The 23,507-nt window shown below is 43.9% G+C and overlaps 2 protein-coding genes across 2 annotated transcripts in view; one reads left to right on the top strand and one right to left on the bottom strand.

Moving 5' to 3' along the window:
- Positions 1 to 667: 667 nt before the first annotated feature.
- Positions 668 to 2,448, bottom strand: rxfp3.3a2 (relaxin family peptide receptor 3.3a2). Its single transcript, XM_035157834.1, has one exon. The coding sequence runs from the start codon at positions 2,154 to 2,156 to the stop codon at positions 1,011 to 1,013; it is 1,146 nt and encodes a 381-aa protein (XP_035013725.1). The 5' UTR covers positions 2,157 to 2,448; the 3' UTR covers positions 668 to 1,010.
- An 834-nt stretch (positions 2,449 to 3,282) lies between these two features.
- Positions 3,283 to 23,507, top strand: part of LOC118105182 (A disintegrin and metalloproteinase with thrombospondin motifs 7) — a 69,005-nt gene continuing 48,780 nt past the window's right edge. Inside the window, exons 1-4 of the mRNA XM_035152701.2 lie at positions 3,283 to 3,949; positions 8,204 to 8,571; positions 19,383 to 19,566; positions 20,074 to 20,270. Of these exons, the coding sequence (XP_035008592.2) occupies positions 3,829 to 3,949; positions 8,204 to 8,571; positions 19,383 to 19,566; positions 20,074 to 20,270 (870 nt within the window). The 5' untranslated portion in view covers positions 3,283 to 3,828. The remainder of the gene's footprint in view (positions 3,950 to 8,203; positions 8,572 to 19,382; positions 19,567 to 20,073; positions 20,271 to 23,507) is intronic.

The following is a 23,507-nucleotide window of genomic DNA, read 5'->3' as shown; positions in this document are numbered from 1 at the left end:
ACATTTTTACTCCCTAACATCGGCCCCAGGAATCCACAATGGCCCAGCTGTAGTTTGGACACTTTGGACAGACAGTCTCTGGACACAAGGAGACGGACAGAGGGACCCGGAGAGACCCTCATTAAACCTGACAGCCTGTCGGACCTGGTGCTCGGCTGCCTCGTGTTCACTCAGTCTGACGGCCCGAGTGTCGTGGAGCAGGTCGGTGCGACAGCTGGAATCTTTACAGCTGCTGCTAACCTCTCTCCTGGGTCACCTCAGGCACACCAGTGCAGACGGACCCTTCATTAACAGCTCGTGATGAACGTGTCTGAAATATTCCATCCATGAGTTCAGTGTATTCTAATGTGCCTGAAGGATCGAGTATTAGGAATTGCTTTTTTTATGCTAATAACACAGAGTATGGATCATCTGGGCTCACTATAGAAACTCTCTACTCGTGTATTTAAAGATGCCCCAGAATTGAAGATGTTCTGTGAAGTTAAACTATGTGATATCTGCTGTTTTACATGAAAGCAGTGAAATGTCCTGATCTGCTGGGGGAGAAGAATCAACCACTTATCCCCTCAGATGGGAAAAAAAGCCTTTTATTTACAAAGATGCTTTACAGGGTGAAGCCACATGAAGAGAAAACATTGCAACATGATTCTGTTTTAATCTTCTTGTCCGTTATGGGTCCTTCTTCAAGATCCCACATTTTACATGGCAGTAATTTGTTTTTCAGATCCCTCCATGTCCCAGGGTCTATTCCAGTGAGGGACATTTCTCCACATGTGTCCCTGTGTCTCTGTTCCACCTTTTTGCTTGTCACGTTGGTTTATTCCATCAGTGGAATCAACAGGTCACAGTTTTAGGATTCAGAAATGCCACAAATACAGTTCAACCTCCTCACATGATCTATACCATGATGATGAAGATGACGATGAAGTGTCCTGTAAAATGTTGTAATGTAATGTGGGACACCTGCAGAGCAAAGTAAAAGCATCAGACTCCACGTGTTTTCACTGGGTTTATCTGGTGTTCGGGGTCGTTTTGGAGCCGGAGACTCCTTTCCGGTCAATGATGGACAGCGTGTACTCTCCGTTGTCCATAATCTGGAGAGGAACCACAGCCGGCGTCTCGCCCTGCGTAAAAGAGCGCGTGGCGCAGCCCCGGCTGGCGGTTGGAGTGGACACTCTCCAGAACAAACTGCTGAGCATCTTCCTGATCTCCGGCCTCATCAGACAGTAAAGCACCGGGTTCAAACAGCTGTTCGCGTGCGCCAGGCACACGGTGACCGGGAACACGTACGTGTGCACCAGGTAGTACGCCTTATCCCAGTTGACCGCGTTGAACTTGACCAGGACGCCCCAGAAGGTGATGGCGTGGTTCGGCATCCAGCAGCAGAAGAAGGATAAAACCACTATAGCCACAGACTTGGTGACCCGGGACCTGCGCTTGGGGTTGCTGGTCCCCATGCTCCGCTGCCTCACGAAGCGCAGGAGCATCAGGTAGTTGACGCAGACGATGAGCATGGGGATGATGAAGGCGACCAGGATCTTCTGGATGTGGTAGAGGGCGAGCCAGTCGTGCCCTTCAGGGAACCGGAGGAGGCAGAGCTTCTCCCCGGCGACGACGGTCACTGATGAGAAGATCGCAGTCGGAGCCGTGGCCACGGTCGCGGCCACCCACAGCACCGCGCACACCCACTTTACGCACCGCGACCTCCGGTAGGTTTTCTTCTTCAGGGCAGAGGCCACCGACCAGTAGCGGGTCACGCTCATCGCGGTGAGGAAGAACACGCTCGCGTACATGTTCATCACGGTGATGGAGAGGATGATTTTGCACATGGCGTCTCCAAACGGCCAGCTGAAGTCCAGCGCGGTGTCCACGGCCCAGAAGGGCAGCGTGAGGACAAACTGGAAGTCCGTCACCGCCAAGTTGATGATGAACACGTTGATCTTCGACCTCTTCCGACCTTGGCGTAACCTCATGAGGAAGAAGACGAGCAGGTTCCCCACCAGACCCGTCGCGCACACCACAGAGTACACCACGGAGATGAGTATCCTCAGGATGGCGCTCCCGTCCGCGCTCACGTCGATGTCTTCGAAACTAAATATCCCATCGGCTGCAGAACTCAGGTTCAGAGCTCCGCTGTAGTTCAGTATTCCATCCATCTTTAAAGTCAGAGACCTGCAGCCTCACCAGAGCTTCTGCTGTGCGCACAGGCTACAAGAATCCACCCAAACACCCCGTGCGTAAAGCGTCTCTGGCGCCATTCAGCGGACCCTCATCTTCATCACACCTTTCTGAATGACAGCTGACCTGGAGTCTGCTTTTATACAGGTGTGTGGTTCTTCTGCTGCGTCGCGATTGGTCCAATGAGCTGCGACGCAGACGCAGTCATAGAAAAGAGCTCAAATCATCCCGAGCCCAACAACAGGCACCAGACGCACGTCGCTGGATGGGACGCACGTCGCTGCGCACAGTGGGGGGGTGCCCGTGCGTAAAATGCGTCGCAAATGGATTCATGTGTGTCAAAAAAACAACTTTTTATCAGGAGTAGTGAGACAAAATGCACGAATTAAGACATGAAGCGTTTATAATAGGAAGTAAACAATGAAAAGATTATTGGGGCAGGAATTAAATGCTGAATTCAAGCGGCACAGAATCAAAATGATGAAAGTTTAAAACAGTTGAAAGGTTTTTACAGGTCTTGGTTTTTGAACAATAATCTGCTTCATTTCTGTTCGTGCACCTCATGTTTGTTTTGCAGAGAAATAAAGTTGAACCATCAGACATATCAGTGTGTGTTTTATTTTATTTGATCATCACGACAAACCACAGCATCTGAAACCTGAAGCTTCACAGGAGCTTTATCCCTGAACCTGTGGTCCAGCCATGGTGCCTCCGGGCTCCCGCTAGAGGGCGCGCTAAGCCTGGGCAGATAAAGACCAATAATAAAGTGACATAACATTCTGGAGCCTGATGACCATTTGGATTTGAAATAGACTTTATTCCACCAGAGCCCAAAGATGAAAACAACATTTTCATGGATTTTCTTGTAGAAATGAATGTGATAAATAATTTAATTTCTCTTCTGTGTTTACATGACTTCAGGTAGATGTAGTTTTCAAAGGTCCATGAAGTCAGGAACTTCTTCAAACTTTCACAACAGTTGTGTCAGGACTTTATGGAAGTTTTTGACCCACAGTTTCCACCACAGAGACGATTTATCAGATTCCTCTTCATGCCCAAAGGGAGGAAACACAGATCTGATGGAGCCATGCTCAGCAGTCCTTTCTCCAGTGGATGGAACAGCAGGCCGCAGAAACCGGTCCTCATCTGACCCACTGAACCCGACCGACCCCAGATGAGGCTGAAACTTCCACTGGATCCGATTTCTTGGAGGAGCATTCCCCTTTAAGCCTGCAGCTCTCCGGAGAGATGGCCCATTGTCTTAAGTCCTCCCATCTGTGGGGGTGGCTCGGCAGAAAGTTTGCAGAGGAAAAGTTTCGGAGCTGTCACTGGCTGTCGGGAGGAGACAGATGGAGGACAGAGGGCACCTCCACCCGTGAGCAGACGTTCACACCGACGCACAAACAAAAGAACCGAGGACGCAACAAAGACGCACCGCGGAGGCGCACGATGTCCGGGCCCGAGTTGGAGAAGTTGGTCGGGACTGTCAGAGTTTAAGTGCAACAAAGGAAAGAAGAAGAAGGAGGACGAGGAGAAGAAGAAGAAGAAGGAGTTCATTAAGCGCAGATGGAAGTGATTTGAGTTTTCCAGTCGACGCGGTGTGTGAGAGGCGTTAAATGTTTCTCCAGCGCAGGCCCGCGTCCTGACAACATGACCCGGTTGGAGTGCGGGCGTCACGCGTTGGGACGAAGAGTGTCCCCCCTTCTCTTCTTCATCGCACTTCTGACGCTCCTGCAAACCTGCAACACGCTGGGAGCATCACCGGAAGCAGGTGAGTGAGCCAGAAAACAAACAAACAAACAAACAAACATGTGATGGATGACTTCATGTCCTCTGGTGCGTCTTTTGTGCCCATTTGCTCCATGAGTGCATCTCATTGCAGCACTGACCTGTGTTTACAGTCTTTGGGCCAGTGCAATTAAACCCAACATTCAGCTCAGTGTGGATTCAGATGAATCCCCAGAGGTTGAATCCCCATCCTCCCTCTCTGCAGTGCCCTTGAGCAAACCCCTCAGCTGCCTCAAGCAGCTCTGTGCCTGACACTGACCTCTGACCTCCTCCATCGAAGGACAGGAAGCAGAATCATTTTGGGAATCTGGAAGGATTCATTATCATTCTCACAATGGATCTGTGGTCTCCATCCTATACTTTGCAACTTGTGTTAGTGGTCATGCTCGGTGGATATCCTCACATCAGAGAATTAATCCTCTTTGTCTTGTAGGATGCACTCGCTCGTCTCCGCTGCCAACTCTCTCATCCTCTGGCTCTTCCTCGCGGTACGTGGTTTGGATGTTAGAAGTCAGGGACGTGCAGAGGAAACAGAAACAAGGAGTCGAGTAGATCTTTATTAGTCTCTTTTGTAAGTTGTGCAGCAGCAAAACACACAAATATAAATACTAGATGAGGCCATTCAATAAGATAAGAGGTAAAAACAACACACTGTGCACAAGCACTGCCACAATGAACAGGGCCTGATGATTGTGACCTTGGCTTTTCCTTGTGGGTAATATTAAGTAGAATGTCACTCAGCGTTGGGCGCTGTCAGACGGAATGGATTCTTCATTCTTTAACAACTGTTTGTGAAACAGCTCAGTGCTCCGTCTCATCCATCATAAATCAGCTGGGAGAACAACAAAGATCTGTCAGGCCCTGCAGACGCGTGTCGCTGGGGGAGAGGCGCCTTCCCCAACGCGTAAAGATGCTCGGTGACAAACGTTGGTGCAACTACTAAGAACAAGAAAAGAACTGGGACACATGCATCATCTCATTTTCTCTGACACCCCCCCCTGTCAGCCACTTAAAGGCCCCTGTCGATTCTGGGCATCAAATATCTTTTCCCAAGCCGAGCGACTTCTAGACGCAATCACAGGTGTGTGTGTCCCCCCCCCCCCATAGGGTCTTATTATAGCAGTTATGATTGTTTCTGATCACCGTGGTTAAATTGAAAGTCACATTCCTTTTTCCTCTTCTCATGGCAAACAATTGCTGGGAGACCCCCCGGGGAGCCGCTGCTGAACGAAAGTCCCTCGAATTCAAAATGAAATACTTGTGTGTGTTTTGTTAATTAGGACGCTGAAGGCAACAACAGCAGATGGAGAAAACCCGTCATGTGTTATGAGTTATCTCCTCCCATGAAGGGATTCACCACACAAGGAGCTGGAGTTCATCCCTCTGACAAGGCCAAATAAAAGTTTAAACATTATGAAGATTAAAAAAATCTCCATCTGGATCCATGTTTCATCTAAATACATATAATGAAAAACAGTCGTGCTGATTGACTGAAGGTGTCTGGAGTAAAATATAAAGAAACTAGTTCAGTGGATGTTCTTGTCTTGTGTTGATGCTCCGGAGCTTCTTCACAAACAGACCTGTCTGTATACTGTCCCTTGTTATTGTCTGTGTGCTGGACGTTGTCTTGACCGAAGTTAGAAAACTGAGTTCATCCTACCTGGTTTATCCGCAGTGAGGATTCTATAGTCAGTGTTTTTTCATAAAATAAAAACTGAATCTTCTTCAGACACAAGCTCTATTAACAATTGACATTTCAAGTGTGAAGCGGAGAAGATGAACGATTAGTGAGAAATGTGTTCCACTCACAGACAGACGAACGTTTGTGGAATAAATGGTAGATTCAGAGTCTGGAGCAGCGTTTCATTCAGATTCTTTGCCGTAGCTTCGTCTCTGTGTTTGATTCCATCTGATCTTCATGTGCTGCAGTATTACACACATTAGACTTGGGCAATTAACTCTCCCCGACCTAATCTTTCTCATGTCGGTTAATCCGGTTAATGCTTTCCCTGGTGCGTGCTTTCACGAACTGTCGGGTACTTTCATTTTGCAGCGGCCGCCCACCACTGCTTCAGGACACAGACGCACATCACAGAACGTACCACCCTGCCGCTTGTCCTCCGTTCCACTCCCCCACTGACCTGTGCCCGCTTTACACATTAACAAAAAACACGGTTCAGAAGTTATCAGGACCTGTACAGTCCTTGAAGTTGTGTTTGTTCGATTCCCTCGATAATTTGTACGACAAAGACGTGATGTGTAATCGAGGTTAAAGTTTGAAGTCATATTGCACGGCCATACATTCGACTGTAGCTGCTGTAACTGCAGTGCAGCTGAAAGCATCCAAGAAAAATTGACCTCGACAACAAAGGTAAAGGACAACAGAATGTGGATGTTGTTTATTTCTTGCTCCTGGTGGAAGGAAACTTTCCAAATAGCCGCCCCCCAGACTCATCTCACATCTTTCTGCTTGGTTGTGTTCTTGAATATATATGTGCAGATAAAACCAGCGCGAGGCTCCGTGTCGGTTCACGAAGCTTTTGTGAATTCGCTGTTTGCATTTGGCTCGTTTCCCTCCGACGAGATGAAGCCATTGACGCGAGGATGGTGGTTTGGGAGCAGGTCTCTCAGATTGTCTGCATGCAGAAGCTGCTGTGACTTGAAATTGTGATGCAACAAGTATTTTCTTTGTGTCATGAGTTACACAGAGTAAATGAGACGACTCCTGTTGTTGTGACACCAATAATAAGCGTTTCTTTCTTTTGCTCATGCAGAGTGGCCACATTTGTTGATGCAGTTAATACCTAATATGTTTGTTCAGTTATTTTTGGATGTTAATTAATCTGTCTCTCTCTTCTCTCATCATTTATAGATTTGTTTAGCTCTCGGCTCTATTTGTTCTCAGTTTGGGGAAATCTGGTCAATTATGTTTGTTTCGTTATCTAAAAAACTTTAATTATCCATAAACATCATCTAATTAGAGCCTTCGATATCATTTATCTATGAATAAAAAGAAAACACAAATCCAACCAAATACATAGAACATTGAATATACATATTCATCTTTTCGGAATTGTTTATTCTGTAAAATAAAGCCAATATAAAGATGTGTATATATATATATCTGTGAAAGGCTCATATCGGCTGATTTCAATTGACGATAAATCAGTCGGGTTCTAATAATGTGAATTTGGTGGGTGAAGGTCAAAGGTCAAGGTGACTTCGCAGTTCCTCTTTTGACTCCTGAATGGATTCTCTTAAGAACACCTCCTCTCCTTTCAAATTCTTAAAAAATGGCCACTTTGACTCACAGATCAACTCATTAGGTTTGGGTGGTAAAACGTCAAAGTCACGGTGGCCTCGCAAATTACATTTTTGGCCTCTTGAACATGATTCTGCAAGTCTGCCGTTTAGGGAATTTCTTCAAAGTTTGACCAGTTGTCACTTTGAGTCAAAGATGAACTGATTAGATTTCAGTGGTCAAAGGTTAAAGGTCACCGTGACCTTATGAGTGAAGCTGCGCTGGTTTGTGGAGGCATACAACTGCAGGGTGGTAATTCTAGTTAAACATGGTTCATGAGTAGAATGTCAACATAACTGTGAGTTAACAAGTACTTGTTCATACAGACTCATGATGGATTCACATCCCCAGTAACCGGACTGAATCAAACCATCTTAAAGAAGCATCTAAAACACTTTGACCTCTAGTTTCATGTCTCATTCAGTCACTTCATTAAAAAGTCTATTTTAAAAGTGCTCACATTGATAATTCAGTGTGAGGAACTTAATTAAAAAGTGGCGCTATCTTTAGCGTGATTGAATTTGTGCTTGTGGAATAAAAACGTGCCCTTCCAGTGGTTTCATGTAGAGCAGAGAGGAGCCGGCTGCTGCTGATCCCTCGTCCTGAGGCTCCTCTTCTTTACCCTCGTTCACAGAGGAGACGTCGTTCTCACGCTGCTGCCTCAGCTACTCACAGGAAATTAAGTTGGAGTATTATTTTTATCAGGAGAACGAGTTTCACTGACTTTGTCCAACCTGATGCAGTGATTCTCTAACACGCTCTGCATCCTCCGCAGCTGTACTCCAACATGACAATGACAGATTAGACGAACATATGGATTTGTTTAGAGCTTCCTCGGTTTTGTTTACAGCTTTACAGCCACTTAATTATATAATTACCCTCCTCTTTCCCATGATTTGATAACCTTCCTCCTTCTCCTCCCACCATGTCTGACAGGGGGATTTCTGCGGGATCTGCCGCAGTATGAAGTGGTTCGCCCAACCAGAGTGGATGCCAGAGGTCACTTCCTGTCCAACTTCCTGTCGCACCACGCTCGCAGAGTGCAGCGCCGGGAAGCCTCGGAGGGACCGGCCGACTTGGATCGAGTCTTCTACCAGTTGTGGCACGGCGGCCACAGTTTGAACTTTAACCTCACCCTCAACCCACACCTGCTGGCTCCAGGCTTCCTGACGGAGAGGAGGTACGGTGGCCTGGAGGGCGCCCAGATCCGTCCTGCTCGATCCTCCCGGTGTTATTATTTAGGAGAAGTGTGGGACGGGGCCACTGTCAAAGGGAACGCAGCCATCAGTACCTGCGATGGACTGGTGAGTGAACAAACCTCTATTTACTACTTTACTCTCATGTGTGGTGGATGCAAATTTAAAAGTGAGCTCTGTGAAACGTCCTGCTCCTGCTCTCATGGTTTGAGTGTACGTGCTTGTTGTTCAAAATAAAACTAAGGCTGCCTGCGTCTTAGGAGGTAGAACGGGTCGTCCACTACTGGTTTAATCCCCCGTCATCTCCAGTCTGCGTGGCTGCTTGGGGCAAAACACTAAACCCACAAATTGTCCCTGACGGCTGAGTTGGCAGCGTGTAATGATGTGTGGTAGAAAAGTGATTTTAACCTTTAGGCTTTTCAGTAAATATCTCTCACCTTTTATTTCTCTACGAGTGTGTTGAAGCTAAAGAACGAAGTGCAGCACAGTGAGAGATCGCAGAGGGAATCAAGCTGTAGGCCTCAGTCAAGACAGTTTGTTCAGTGTCAGTGGAAATGTGAGGAATCCTCATGACCTAAAGCTTCAGTTGTATTTCTCCGTATTGAAGCACAGAATCCCAGTTTCCAGGAGACAGGGTTGATCAAATATATTCAGATATTGTTGTCTGGATGTTGCAGAACAATGTGAACATGCAACACGTGATGTTTTGCTGTTTTTACCTCTGCTCAGGAGGTTATTGGTTTGTTTGTTTGTTTGTTTGTTTGTTTATAAGCAAGATTACAGAAAAACAATTGAACGGATTCTCCTCATGTTTCAAGGAGACCATCATTGTCCCTGTTCCCAAAAAAACAAAAATCCTCTGCCTGAACGACTACCGCCCAGTAGCACTCACTTCCACCATCATGAAGTGTTTTGAGCGGCTAGTCAAACCATTCATCACCTCCTCCCTCCCTGACTCTCTGGACCCTCTTCAGTTTGCCTACAGGCCAAATAGGTCAACTGCAGATGCCATCTCCCTCACCCTTCACACTGCCCTCTCCCACCTGGACCAGAGGGACACATATGTGAGAATGCTGTTCATTGACTACAGTTCAGCATTCAATACCATCGTGCCCCTGAAGCTCGTCACCAAGCTCAGAGACCTTGGGCTCAACATCGCCTCCGTGACTGGATTCTGAACTTCCTGACGGCGGGCAGACCACAGGCGGTGCGTATAGGCAGCACCACATCCTCCACCCTGACTCTAAACACCGTGCCCCCAGGGCTGTGTGCTCAGTCCTCTCCTGTACTCCCTGTTCATGCATGACTGCGTGGCCACCCACAGCTCCAACACCATCATTAAATTTGCTGATGACACGACCGTCATAGGCCTGATCACCGGCGACGATGAGAAGGCCTACAGAGAGGAGGTCAGAGCCCTGACATCTTGGTGCCAGGACAACAACCTCCATCTCAACGTCAGCAAAACAAAGGAGCTGATCGTGGACTACAGGAAGAGACAAGGAGTAGAACACGCCCCCCTCTCCATCAACGGGACTACGGTGGAGCGAGTCAGCAGCTTCAGGTTCCTCGGGGTCCACATCAGTGATGACCTGACCTGGACCAACCACACAGACTCCATCAGGAAGACGGCCAGACAGCGGCTCTTCTTCCTCCGCAGGCTGCGGAGGCTCAACATGGATGCCAGGATTCTCTGCAACTTCTACAGGTGCACCATAGAGAGCATCCTGACTGGCTGCATCACCGCCTGGTACGGCAGCTGCACCGCCCTCAACCGTAAGGCTTTACAGAGGGTGGTGAAGTCTGCCCAGCACATCACCAGGACGGAGCTACCATCCATGGAGGACCTCTACACCCAGCGGTGTAGGAAGAAGGCCAACCGGATCATTAAAGATCCCTATCACCCCAGCCATAAACTGTTCTGCCTGCTGCCGTCTGGCCGACGGTACCGCAGCATCCGGGCCCGCACCACCAGGCTCAGAGACAGTTTCATCCCCCAGGACATAAGACTTTTAAACTCCTCCAATCTGTCATAACTCTGCACCTTAGCATATTTGCACTATTGCATATTTGCACTATTGCACACACTTGCACTATTGTTTTCTTTTTTCTTTAGGTGTATATATATATTTTATTTTAAATTTTAAATTTTGATTGAGCATTGTTATAAGAGAGCCTGTGACCCAAGCATTTCATTGCAAGCGACTACTTAATGTTATCGTTGTGCATATGACAATAAACTCTTGAATCTTGAATCTGAACGGATTCAACTGAAAAAATCCGGCAGAAATCTACGAGTGTGTGAAATTTGGAGCAACTTGGTTGAATTGAAGGGACTGCTGAGCCCTGGTGGATGTACTGTATGCGCCCAAGATCCATGAATTATTCTATGAAAAATTTGTGAAAATGTCCCAAAACTCCCATAAGTAGCGATGTTAAAGAAAGTTAAACGAATAAATTAACAACAACCGCAAAAAGTTCTGGTTTTAATTCCCCTCTGGCTCATGTTGTAAAATGTGATGCGTTAGTATCTCGAGCTGCGTTTCACGAATGACGCACAGCTGGAAAACTGCAAACAAAGTTGGAATTAAATTTATTGATAAAATTAAATTAAAGAGCTGAAGTTCAAGCCGGAGGCTGCAGATTAATTAACCAACATACGTGTCCTGCTGCCTTCATATGGCTGCAGGGATTAAATGACCTGAAGGTTAGAGCTTTTCATATATAAAGCCGCAAAGGTGTGTGTGTGTGTGTGTGTGTGTGTGTGTGTGTGTGTGTGTGTGTGTGTGTGTGTGTGTGTGTGTGTGTGTGTGTGTGTGTGTGTGTGTGTGTGTGTGTGTGTGTGTGTGTGTGTGTGTGTGTGTGTGTGTGTGTGTGTGTGTGTGTGTGTGTGTGTGATGCATATTGGTTTGGGTGCGTTGGTGCAGATTGACTTGTAATGGGTTTGGGTATTAAATAACCTTTGAACTTTGTGTTATCGCAGCCTGTTAGCGGTTGCATTCTAATATCGACCAGCGAGCCGAGTAACTGACAAAAGGCTTCATCATAATGTGAAGAAGTTTAGTTTCCCCAGGCTTCTTATTAGTGTCGTATAAAACTGAACAAAAACAGTGTGTTTCTAGTGTATAAACACCTCCGTGTGTGGTTAATGAAGCTGGGAGCGGAAATTTAACAGGGACAGTGAATATAAATGAACATCAGGTTTGGAAAGAGGCTGTTTTCCCCTCTTTAGTCACCGTCTAACAAAAAAAAAAAAATCAGATTGACATGACAACTTTTTTGAGATTATTTTTAAGCATGGAGAACATTAATGAGGAAAAAAAATGAGAATGTTAAAGTGAATGTATCCAGTTCAAAGTCACATCAACTGAATAAAGGATTAATGATTCATTATTCGAACAGGGAACCTCCTTGCTGTGAGGTAGGTAGATAGATAGATAGATAGATAGATAGATAGATAGATAGATAGATAGATAGATAGATAGATAGATAGATAGATAGATAGATAGTAGGATGGATAGATAGATAGTAGGATGGATAGATGGATGGATGGATGGATGGATGGATAGATAGTAGGATGGATAGATGGATGGATAGTAGTAGGATGGATAGTAGGATAGATAGATAGATAGATAGATAGTAGGATGGATAGTAGGATAGATAGTAGGATGGATAGATAGTAGGATGGATAGATGGGTGTATTTTTTTGTCCTTTCGTAAATTCATGTGCCACACAGCAATCGTCGCTGTCATCAAAGTGCTCTCTGGGTAATAAGGTACCACAACTTCACACAGAGGTTCAATTATTCTGTTTCACAGGTGACAGTGCCAACCACTCTAACTGGATGGAGTGTCCCGTCGAGACCGGCTCCCTGTTCACACTCTGTATGCACGACCACGTCCACCTGCAAATTGACAGTTCCATCAAATATCACAATCGCCCTCTTCAAGTAAACAAACGTTGCCTTGAGCAAGTTTGAGGGGAAAGACAATCGATCGAGTCTCTGATAAACTCCTCGAGGGCGACGCCTGCTCCGTCACCTGTAAAAACAATGTTTCTCTTCAGCAGTAAACAACAGAGGCCCGATGTTATCAACCCTGTGGATCCTTTATTGTGCACCTGAGAAAGTTTCCTATGTGGGAACGTGACAGGCAGCATCATGCATTTTATACACAACCTGAATTGATTGTGGTATGAGAATCTGGAAACTGCACTTCTGAGAGTTTGGTTCATGAGCATCTTGAACCTCCTGTAGATTCTCAGCTGACAGTTCCGCTCCGGATGGAAACTACTTCGGGTCACAGTCGCATGAACACACACATCTTAAGAAAATGAGAGGGAACTTTGTGCATTGTTTTCAGGGCTGCGTCCAATCAGCAGCATGGTTTTGTTGCATTGTTGCATTTGCAAAGGAAATGCCAAGAAAACACTACTCTTACTTTCACCTTTAACATCAGTCATGGATTCATGTGTAAGCTCAGTATGTTCTTCATAGTCATACGAGTTCATAACCGTATCTTCTTCCATGCTCACATATCTGCTCATGTTTTCCTGGCGTTTGTTTCAAAGTCTTTCCACCAACAGAAAAAAAATGAGTACATGTTTTTTACAAACAGAAGCTTTTTGTGAGAAGCTGATACTCGGTCCCACACATCATGTCTTACAAGCTCTAATATTTATTCTAATAGCAACTGAATATCTTGGTGCTGCAGCTTCATGACTCACTGGAGTAATTGGCTGTCGTGTTGAGCGTGTTCACTGAAAGTTTTCTTGTAAACAGAACAAAATCCATTTGTGTGAATCCCCCAAGCTCTCACATAATTGCCTTCTTACTTTCTTTCTTTCTCTCTTTCTCACACCCTATTTCTTTAGCTTTAAGTATTTCAGACCCTGCTTTGTTTATGTCCTGCTTTTTTAATTCTTCCGAATCTTTTCTGGAACACCGCTGCTGCGATTCTTGGCTCATTACAGCTTCCTATTGATCCGTGGAAGAGTGTGAAACCTGCGCTGTGGGCGTCAATAGTTCTGGTGGAGGGCGGTGTTCCGCTTGATTCACAGACATGAATCCTATTTGGTTCTGTATTGCATATCAGTGGTATGTTCATCAAATATAAGAAGAATACTTTTTTAAAATACTATTAATTAATACTTCCTAAAATGAAAGTGGAAGCATCTGCTCCGTGCATCAGCGTGAGAAATCAAATCAGAGTTGAGTTTGACTGACATTGAGGAGGATATGGTGGCAAAGGACAGTAAAAACATTCTGGATGTTTTGAGGGGTCAATGTGTTTTGAGAGAGAGAGAATGAGCCTCAGCAGTGCAGAGAGCTGCTCTACAATAAAGCAACAGAGCAAAACTCTAAGTTACAGTTAGACTTGGAGATCTCTCATGTTTCAGATATTTAGGATCATTGTGAAAATGTGTTGGGACAAATTTTGAACATGAAGTTGCTGCTACAGTCTTCGTGATTTAAATGGAAATGGCACAAACGCCTTCAAACACACCACACAGCTGCCTTCAGGGAAATCGGGGGTTAAAGATCGATGCATGTGCTCTGAAGATACTGAGTGTGAACTGTGTTTGACATAAGTTTAATTTCCGTAGCATCTCTAGTCGTCGCTTCACTATAGATTCTAGAACTTGAGCACTAATCCACACTCACTTTGAAACACAAAAGCAAAGTTAAAAGAGACTTGATTTTTAATCATTTGCAGACCTTCCCTCTCTGAAGCTCACTCAGACACATGGCGTCCACATTGGTGCTGCTCTGCCACGACTCTGCGGCAGCCTGCCTCACTCCTCATTTGTTTTTGGGTCTCTTGGGTTGTTCTTTGGGTTTCTTGGTTTCAGTCTGGTTCACAGCAACTGAAACACACGATCAGCTGGATTGAGATCATGTGCCTGACGTAGCCAGTTATGATCTAGTTCTTCTGATTGGCCCTGAAATAATCATTGGTCACTTTACATTATAGATCATCATTATAGAAATTGATTGATGTTTTACAGGCTGCAGTTTGTGGAGCTTTTAAACTGAACTGCACCACAATGCCTGGCCCTCATTGATTTGAACAGGGTGAACAAAATAATAGGAACGCTCGTTGACATGATGTCGTGCAGATCAGCAGAACAAACAGGTGAAAGCCTTCTGTAAAACACTTCAACAAACCATTGAAACCTTCACAGACTAAGTGTTTATTGTAGCACTGTTGTATTAGACAGCATTAGTGGAGCTTCAGCATGTTTAACAGCATTTAAACTTAAAGGTCACACAGTCGGTTTAGACCCTGTCGTGTTCCTCGCTCCTCAAAACCACTGCTAAGAAAACATTGTCCGTCCATCGCTTGTAAGCTACTGCCCCCGTCTGTTCACTTTGACTCTCCCAGCTGGAGTCAGCGAGAGGAAGAGGAGTATTTCCAAAAGACATTTTATCATAAAAAGACTTAACATTGCATTGTGCCTGAAATGTGATTTCAATTGGACTGTGACATTGAAAAGTGAGCACTTTAACCCAACAGCCATTCTTCTCCTCCAAATGTGGAATTTATGAATTGATTTATGAAAAATGTCAGTGCTGAATACTTGCATTGCACTGTCGAGCACTCACCCCATTCCTAAAAAGATAAGCCTTGAAGAGAAACCCTGTTAAAGCAACACTATGCCACATTTACTGAGCAACAGCGCCCCCTGCAGCCACACGTGGTGTCAGGGTCAGTGTTTGAGCAAATAAGTGGTTTTCATTTAGAGAAAAAAGTGGATATCACCCATGATCCTCAGCTTCCTGCACCAAAAAATCTGCAGCTGTAACAAATCCACCAAATTCTGTTCAGAATTCATCATATTTTAAAAGTTTCCTGCTGAATATTGGAGATAATGATGTATTTTTAATGACTTCAAAGCCTTTTGAACTGATCTGCAGTTCAGCCTCACTCCTCAACTTGCTGGACCTGATTCTGACAATTAGAGCTGCGACTATCATCACTGCTCACAGGAGATCGAACCCACTCAGCACACAGCAGGAGCAGACGTTCAGGGGGGAGGAGTGGGAATGAAAGAGGAAACGTTCACAGTCACTGAACCATCAGACACATTTTGAAGCTGCTGAACATGTTGTGTGTTGCTTTAAACTTATATTTAGAAAGTGCAGCCACATCAACCTACAGGTTTCTATTCATTCATATTCGACTGAAGCTGTATGTACTCAGTGAACTGCTCTGTATCTGACTAACACACAGTATCCTCCTCCTCTTTATAGCAGATGAGTGTTTTTCATCAGACGACTTCCCATCTATTGTTTGTGCGTCTGTGTTTGTTTGTGTGTCTGTACATGTGTGCAAATGTCCCATGTAAGTGGTCTCCGACTTTTGGACCCCGCGGTGAAAGAGAAAAGCAAACCCAGTGCGACATGACGTCTGATTCCCGAGCACGTATCAGACAGAACCTGCTCGTTTCGCCTCAGTAACAGACAAACTCCACTAATTAGGTTTTCCAGTGTTGTTTTTATCTTTTTATTGGTTTTCCCCTGTAGTCTTCAATCGCTTTATTTAAAAAAAATATGATATGTTAATAATCAATGTGCTCTCATGCAGGTTTTCTTTTAATGCTCAGCAGAAAATAACTGCTTGAATTAATGAGCGCAAATTTTATGGTATTTCAAGAATCTGCAATTAGTGCTGTCATTACATTTCAAGAGTCCTCAACGTCAATGAAAATCCTTTTGTAAAACTATGGTCCAGCTTCAGAGGGTTGATGGCGGATGTTCTCTTCGGACACGGTGTGAGAACACACAGAATTTAATGATTCACCAATAACAGGCGTCGCATCCAAGGAAATATCATCATGTTAATAAGTTTACAACATAAATTAATGATGCGCTAGATTAAAGAGGGAGAGTGTGTCTGATATTCAATGAAAGGTCCTGGAAGAGAAAATGTCCTCAAGCAAAGGTCCCGAACATCATAATGTTAAGATTCACTGCGACGTAAATCGAAATATGAGATGTATGAACGTCTGTGTGTGTGATCAACAACTGACAATCTAATAAAACACTAATGCAATAATGTTTAAACAATATTTATGATGTCACATTGAGCTCGAGGGATTATAAATACATCTTTAAGTCTCAACGCATATTCCAACAATTTCAACGCAGGTTAACAACTGAACACTTTCCTTCTGTTACTTTATTTCTTGGCCCCACTCTTCTTGCTCAGTCAGGGAATTCAGGCTTGTTCGCTTCTTTTAACAATCGCCACAATCTGGGCACATATGAGTCACACTGGTACTGAACCGCCCGTCAGAAGAATTAACAGCGTCTGCCCAGTCTCGATTAATAACTTTCTTTGTCTACTTTGCCTCTTGTGAGACATGTGAAATGACTTTTCTTACTCTGACTCACTTCTCATTGTCTGGTCTTCTCCCTTCTCTCGTCTCGTGTTTATCTCACTCACCAACTTTCAGAATACTCATCGGGATTCACAAACTCGATTGGCTGAGGATCTCGTTGGGTGATTTACAACACATGCAGTTGGCCTGTGAGTTTCTTGGGTTTCTAAACCAGCACTGTTAAAGGCTCAAATGGAAACAGTCATAAGTTGTATGTTCTGGTTTGAATAGGACGACTCTTAGACTGGGTTCCACCTGTAAGTGACCTCTGGACTAAAGGTTCTGTTGCTGTCCTGAACCACAGAAAATAATGTTTTTGGGGCTGTTGCTTAAAAACAAACTGTATTTTCTGCATATGTGCTCACAAATGTGAATAATTCCATCAGACTTTATTCCTGGAAGAGGTGTGATGCCTCACTCCTTTCGTGGGTCAGGTTAGAATCAAACAGTCCTGTCGGAACCGGCTTCGATAAATGCTGCAGATGGTGAGAATGGTGCAACGTAGACATTTCCAGAGATCCACAGCACACGCAAACAAACAGAGTTCAAGAATGTTGTTTACAGAGCGGATGGGCTCATAATGGTAGGTCGTAGCCAACTCAGTCCAAATACTGTATATGCTCTACATTATATAATATACAGCAGCGTAAATGCTCCAGTGCAGTGATTATAATGGGAGTAAATGGTCCTTGTGTTTTCAGGCTGAAAGGATGAGTCATCTGAAGTAAAAAAAAATACATACATGAGGCTTCTGACACACGTGTTGCTGTGCAGACACATGTGAAATCATGCATGACTCCGTCTCCCAGAGCTGCGACACATACTCCAATTTCATTTCATCTGTACCAGTCAGGTCTGATGATTTGTCTCACAGAGTCACGATGGGTTTCGGGACAAATTCAAACAATTCCCAGCGTGTGGGCTGCAAATACAGGAGTGGGAACATTCAGCTCAGCGTGTCAATTACAAAGACAAGTGATGAATTAAAGGAAGAACCTGCCTTTGTAAAGTGCCGGGTGGTCACGTGTCACCAGCGCAGCTTCAGTGCACGAGGCCATCGACTGGAGAAATATCTGAAGGTCAATCGGAGGGATGAACACCATTTTTAAGAAAAGGTATTGTAATGGAATTGTGTGGATCCTTTGTATTCTGCTGAAATACTCATCGTTCTCAGAGTGAGGAGTGAGAATGTTTCCCAGCGCCTCAGTGTCCAAGGACATCCGGCCTGAGGGACACCAGACGGGTCTCAAGGTGAATACTTCATGTACATTAGCATCAGATAATGTGACCTCAAGTAGAAAACACATTTCTTTCCCCGTCTCGTGTGTTTGAATGTGTTGTGTTGTGAGAACGTCTGCAGCAGTATTGACTTTGCTCAGTGTCACCAGCACAATGTTCCTCCATTGTGTTTTCAGGGTTGTCCGTCCACTAATCTGTCCCCTTCTTGTCAACACGATATCTCAAGACACGATACCTTCAGGGAATTTCTTCAAATTTGGCACAAACGTTCAGTTGCACTGGAGGATGAAATGATTTGATTTAGGTGGTCAAAGGTCAAAAAGCAAGGGGGCCTCTCCTCTCTGAGTTTCAGTGGCGCCCTGAGGGAGAGAAAGCTGAGCTGAGGGTTATAAAGTAGTTGAGATTTAAATTTAGGGTGAGGATGGAGGTCTCTACTAGAATTTGGTTTTGGTACCGTGCCAGTGTGGTTTAGGGTTCAGTTGATTTATGTGACATCTGATCTTTACGCTGTCTCAGTTGGGCTCTGAATGTCAACTGCAAACATACGACTGTTTATTCTGCGTCGCTGGAAGTGAACTGAGCCTCCAAATGTTCTCTTCAGGACCAAATACACGTTTTTTGTTTTTTACAAGTAGCTCTGAAGGAGAAAATATTCAGGAACTATGACGGAATATTGTATGAAGTGTTTTTTTGAAATTTTGCAAAGGGAAAAATAGAGACTGATCCCCCGTTACTTCATGTCACCAAACTCTGTTATTATCTGTTTGTTTATTAGTCAGGTGGATTATTCAAAACTACCCGACCGATTTCTATGGAGTTGTGTGGAGGGGAGGTGCAGATCTGGATCAGGGGGTAGATCCAGGATTTTGATTGGACGTTTTTCCAACATTTTCATCGATTCCTCCAGAGAACAGTTTCTGGATCTTGATGAAAGAAGTCAGACATGTCTGGGAAACTGATATTTATGAGTGTTTGCAATGTGGTGCAGATCCAATTAAAAAAATCGGGATCTAGGCCGTTTAAATGTGGTTTTATAATGGGTCTGTTGGGCCTTGGGGGAGGTATGTGCCAAAAAGAAACTTTAATGAATAATTTACTTTATTCATTTATATATTTAAGTGACTGACTAACGAGAACTGCTCTTAAAAGATGTGTCACTCCAGGCTAAAATAAAATTATTGAGCTTTTTTTTTTTTTTTAAATAGCCCAATATTTCAACAACTTCCTCTGCGATGATCCGAATCACACGAGTTGATGAAATATTCGGATTCTGACTTGCAGCCTCTCTTTCCCTCAGACAGGACTGTTCAAGTTGTCCGATGAGGAGTTCTTTATTCAGCCTCTGGAGAAGTCGAGCGAGGAGTCGACGGCGACACAGGCCCACGCCATCTACAAACGCCACGCCCCCCCTCCCCCCCGGAGTCCACTCATACAGACGATCTCAGGCAATCAAGCTCTCAACGGAACCTGCGGACTCAAAAGTAAGTCACTCGTCTCTACAGATCATGACTCATAATACCCCGAGCGCTGAATGAACAGGGGGAAGATGATTATGACTGATTAAAAATGTCTTGTCATTCTCATGAGTCGCTCCCCAGATAATATGCAGAGGTCAGAAGAATAAAAACATTGGGATTTAATAGCTCATAAATATGACATTTAAAATTCTGAGATGGCTTAATTGACCATAAAAGAAACATGATTATCCTGGAGAAATCAAGGAGGAGATGTGCTTTTATATCGGCAATATAACTTTTGGAACTGGCACAGCTTTTATCTCATGAGTCAGTCTTGATAGATGGAGGGATGGATAGATAGATAGATAGATAGATAGATAGATAGATAGGGTCCATGTAGAGGGGCCTTGATCCTATATAAAAATGTATAGACTGTATATGGAAAGTTAGAATCATCCCTGGTTTGTCCTCTGTAACGACACACTGTGCCGCAGTCAGGTTGAAATATCTATTTCTTTCTGCCGTCTCCAGATTCCCATCAAAGTTTTGAAGAGCTGGAGAGGCAGCGGGAGCGGTGGGAGCGCCGGCAGCAGAGAAAAAGGAGAATCCGTCATCGCTCAGTCAGCAAAGAGAAGTGGGTGGAAACGCTGGTCGTGGCTGACCCCAAAATGGTGGAGTATCATGGGAGCAAAGCTGTGGAAAGTTACGTCCTCGCCATCATGAACATTGTAAGTATGTCTAGTTTATATTTGTATGTGTCATCACGCCAAATAGGAATTTATAACTTAGCTAAGCTAACTGTTCCCCTGTAGCTTCATATTAATGAATTAATCTTCTCATCCAACTCGGTAATGAAGTTGTGAAAGTTTTCCATCACTCATAAACATCAAACAGAGCAAAGTCTTCATCACATACAGTGCCTATATTCACCTACTTTTTCCATTTGTACTGTTACAACGTTAAACTTAAAAGACTTTTCATTTGATCAACATGCATGTAAGAAAACTTTATTGTAACAACAATAATGAGAACAAAAAGTACATCTGTTGATGAGTATTCACCTGAGTCAATAGACCCTGCAATAGCTGTCTTTGGGTCTCACCAGCTTGCATCTAGGATGAAATGTTGTCATTTTTAAGGCAGTCGATGATGGACTGCATTTCAGTTGTATTTTAGGTCAAGACATTACGCTTGATCTAACTTATTGCTGTTGTTGGTCTGTCTGAATGAACTCGCCATTACTTTGAACATAAGGATCCTTTTGCATCTTACATTTCTTGCTGAAGAGAGACACACTATCCACTGTTGATGGTGCGGTAGGGTGTGTCACATAGATGGCAATTCTATCGACCAGACTATGTGTTCTGGCACAACGTCTGTTTCCTTCTTCATTTCGGTGATGGATTTATGGTGCATTAGCTGATATTTTCAACCTGAATCCTTTATTCTGACTTTCTTTTTTTAATATCCATTGTGTATCCAGTTACAGCACGTCTGAGCATCTGCCCAGATGTTTGGATGATAACCACAGATGCTGTTTATGTTATTGTGACCAGATCCCAGTTCAGTTTTTCCTTCTCCGTGTTACCAGATGCAGGATTAAACCTTTCTCATCTTTTCTTTTCAACCATGACTCTCAAACCTTTGTAGAATAAATGTTATCACAACCTCCTCACTAGGGGTCAAGTAGACAAACTCCTTGTCTGTTATTGATTAACACATGAGTGAGTTTTTTCCAAAATACACTCGTGTGTGCTACTGGAGGACAGAATATCAGGAAAAGGAGTTCAATGACAGAGGAGCCCACGGATTAACTGACTCAACAGACAATAATACACAGAGGAAGCAGCCGTAAATTCCCACATCCTCTCCTGCTTCTTTTTTGGATTCCTTTACACTGCATCTTTGAACTTCCCAAACAATTCAGCTTTGTGTAAACGGCATGAAGGGAAACGACCTCTCACACGTGTCCCAACAATAAGTAATGGCATCATCTTCCTCAGCCGCCAGCTGCTCCATTGTTCTGTCACAGGCGCTGTTTTAAAACAACTTACAAAAGCTTCATATTTTATATATATTTATTCTGTTTCTCTTGATGCAGCCATGTGTGTGATTTGCACACATGTCACAGCCAGGAGAGTCGATCTCAGCAGAGAGAAAGTGGAAACCGTTTCACCAAAATAGCTCCTGACTTCCTTTCACATGGTGATCTAACGGTAGATGATTGTGTTTCCTCTGCCATATTTATTATTATCACTGTGTTCACAAACAAGCCGACCTGCAGTAATAATAGATGCAAAGGGAATTGAGTAAGGGAAATTTCACCTATAGGCTTGGGTACAATTGTACAGTGTGTGCAGCTCAAGCTGGAACATGTGAAACTAGCACTCAGTAGAATGAATAGCTTCACCAAGGCCACACAATCATACATGTCGGTGCAGAAGCTTAAAGAAAAAACAGAACAACTCATCCGAACAGCAGGAAAATGTCTGATTTGTTCCATTGAGATCCGGAAACTCTTCAGAAAGGTCACAAAAACATAAACGTATGAATCCTGGTGGAAAGAATAACGTCGCACATTGTTCTGAAAAGGAATAAATCAGGAGCTTTAAATAGCCGCAGCTCCGTCTCATTCACAAGATAATAAAAAAAAGAGAAAAATGGAAAAAGAGTCTCAGGGCATATTTATTGTTACTGATAAGGTTTTTAAAAAATTGCTGCAAAGTTGATTCACTGACAAACTGCACCAAAAACACGTGGAGCTACGATGAGAGATGACGGCTTTAAACCGAGTTTTCGATGAATTCATTTACAACTCATACAGAAGGTTTAGGATCTGAATACAATATAATCTGAGTGTTGCTGTTAAAGTTAATTTAATTAGATGCATTGGTTATGAACATCGGTTGTACACATGACAGGAAACAAAACAGACGGACAGGCGCTCGTCATACTGTTGTTTTTGAAAGTGGGTGAACACTGCAGTCGTCCTTCTTCGTGCATCTAAACGTTTGTAAAACTCAAACACATCGTCATTTATCCATGATATCACCTCTGCAGATTTGTGCTCCAGCTCCACCCGTGTCTATAACTTCAGCTTTGCTTTCAGCGAGTGTGTGAATGATCACAGGCTCAGGGCTGCCAGTCCTAATATAACTGTTCTGCTAATAAATACAAACGCACTACTTCTCTGAAATCAAATGTTTTTATATATCAATCAATAGTTCAGACTTAATTGGTACGGCACAAAGGTCTTTACAGAATAAAGCACGTACAGAGCAAAACAATATTAACAGGGACTGAGGAAATGCAATCCTAAATCTCTTCAATTTGAAATAAGGAAATGGCAGGTTAACAACAAAAGATTCAAATGATAAAGATGAAATAACAAAATGCTCCAACAGGATTAAATAAAGCTCTTTAGATATAAAACAGTTCTGAGAAAGTAAATAATTCCTGATGCACACCAGAAGATTTTTAACTGATTTTTAAAAAAGGTGCAGACCACAGACTAAATGACTGATGCAACAGATTTTCATTATTTAAATCTCTCTCTCTCTCTCTCTCTCTCTCTCTCTCTCTCTCTCTCTCTCTCTCTCTCTCTCTCTCTCTCTCATATGCTCGTGTCTCACATCCATCTCATCAGCGCGAGTTCCTTTCTCCGTCGACCTTTGTTTCACGGCTCTCACTTCTCATCTCTCAGTGTGTTGAACCTCGATCCTTCTTCCTGCTCTCCACTAATCAGCTGCCTCCTGCCCTTAAACAAGCTGTTCTCTCAATCTGTTCTCAATACGCCGCCTTCGCTCCAAATCAAGTCACTGCCGAAGCTGAAAAGAGACTTTATTTAAATGCACTTTTTAATACTCTTGTTCCTCATTAATGTTGTGATGTTTGGGATTTGTTGAAAGGTTAACTTCATAAAACGTTTTGACATTCGTGTGGTATACTAAAAAAGGATAAAAGGT

The sequence above is a fragment of the Hippoglossus stenolepis genome, chromosome 1 (genome assembly GCF_022539355.2).
Source record: "Hippoglossus stenolepis isolate QCI-W04-F060 chromosome 1, HSTE1.2, whole genome shotgun sequence".
NCBI lineage: Eukaryota > Metazoa > Chordata > Actinopteri > Pleuronectiformes > Pleuronectidae > Hippoglossus > Hippoglossus stenolepis.
This window is presented reverse-complemented; position numbering and strand designations above follow the sequence as displayed.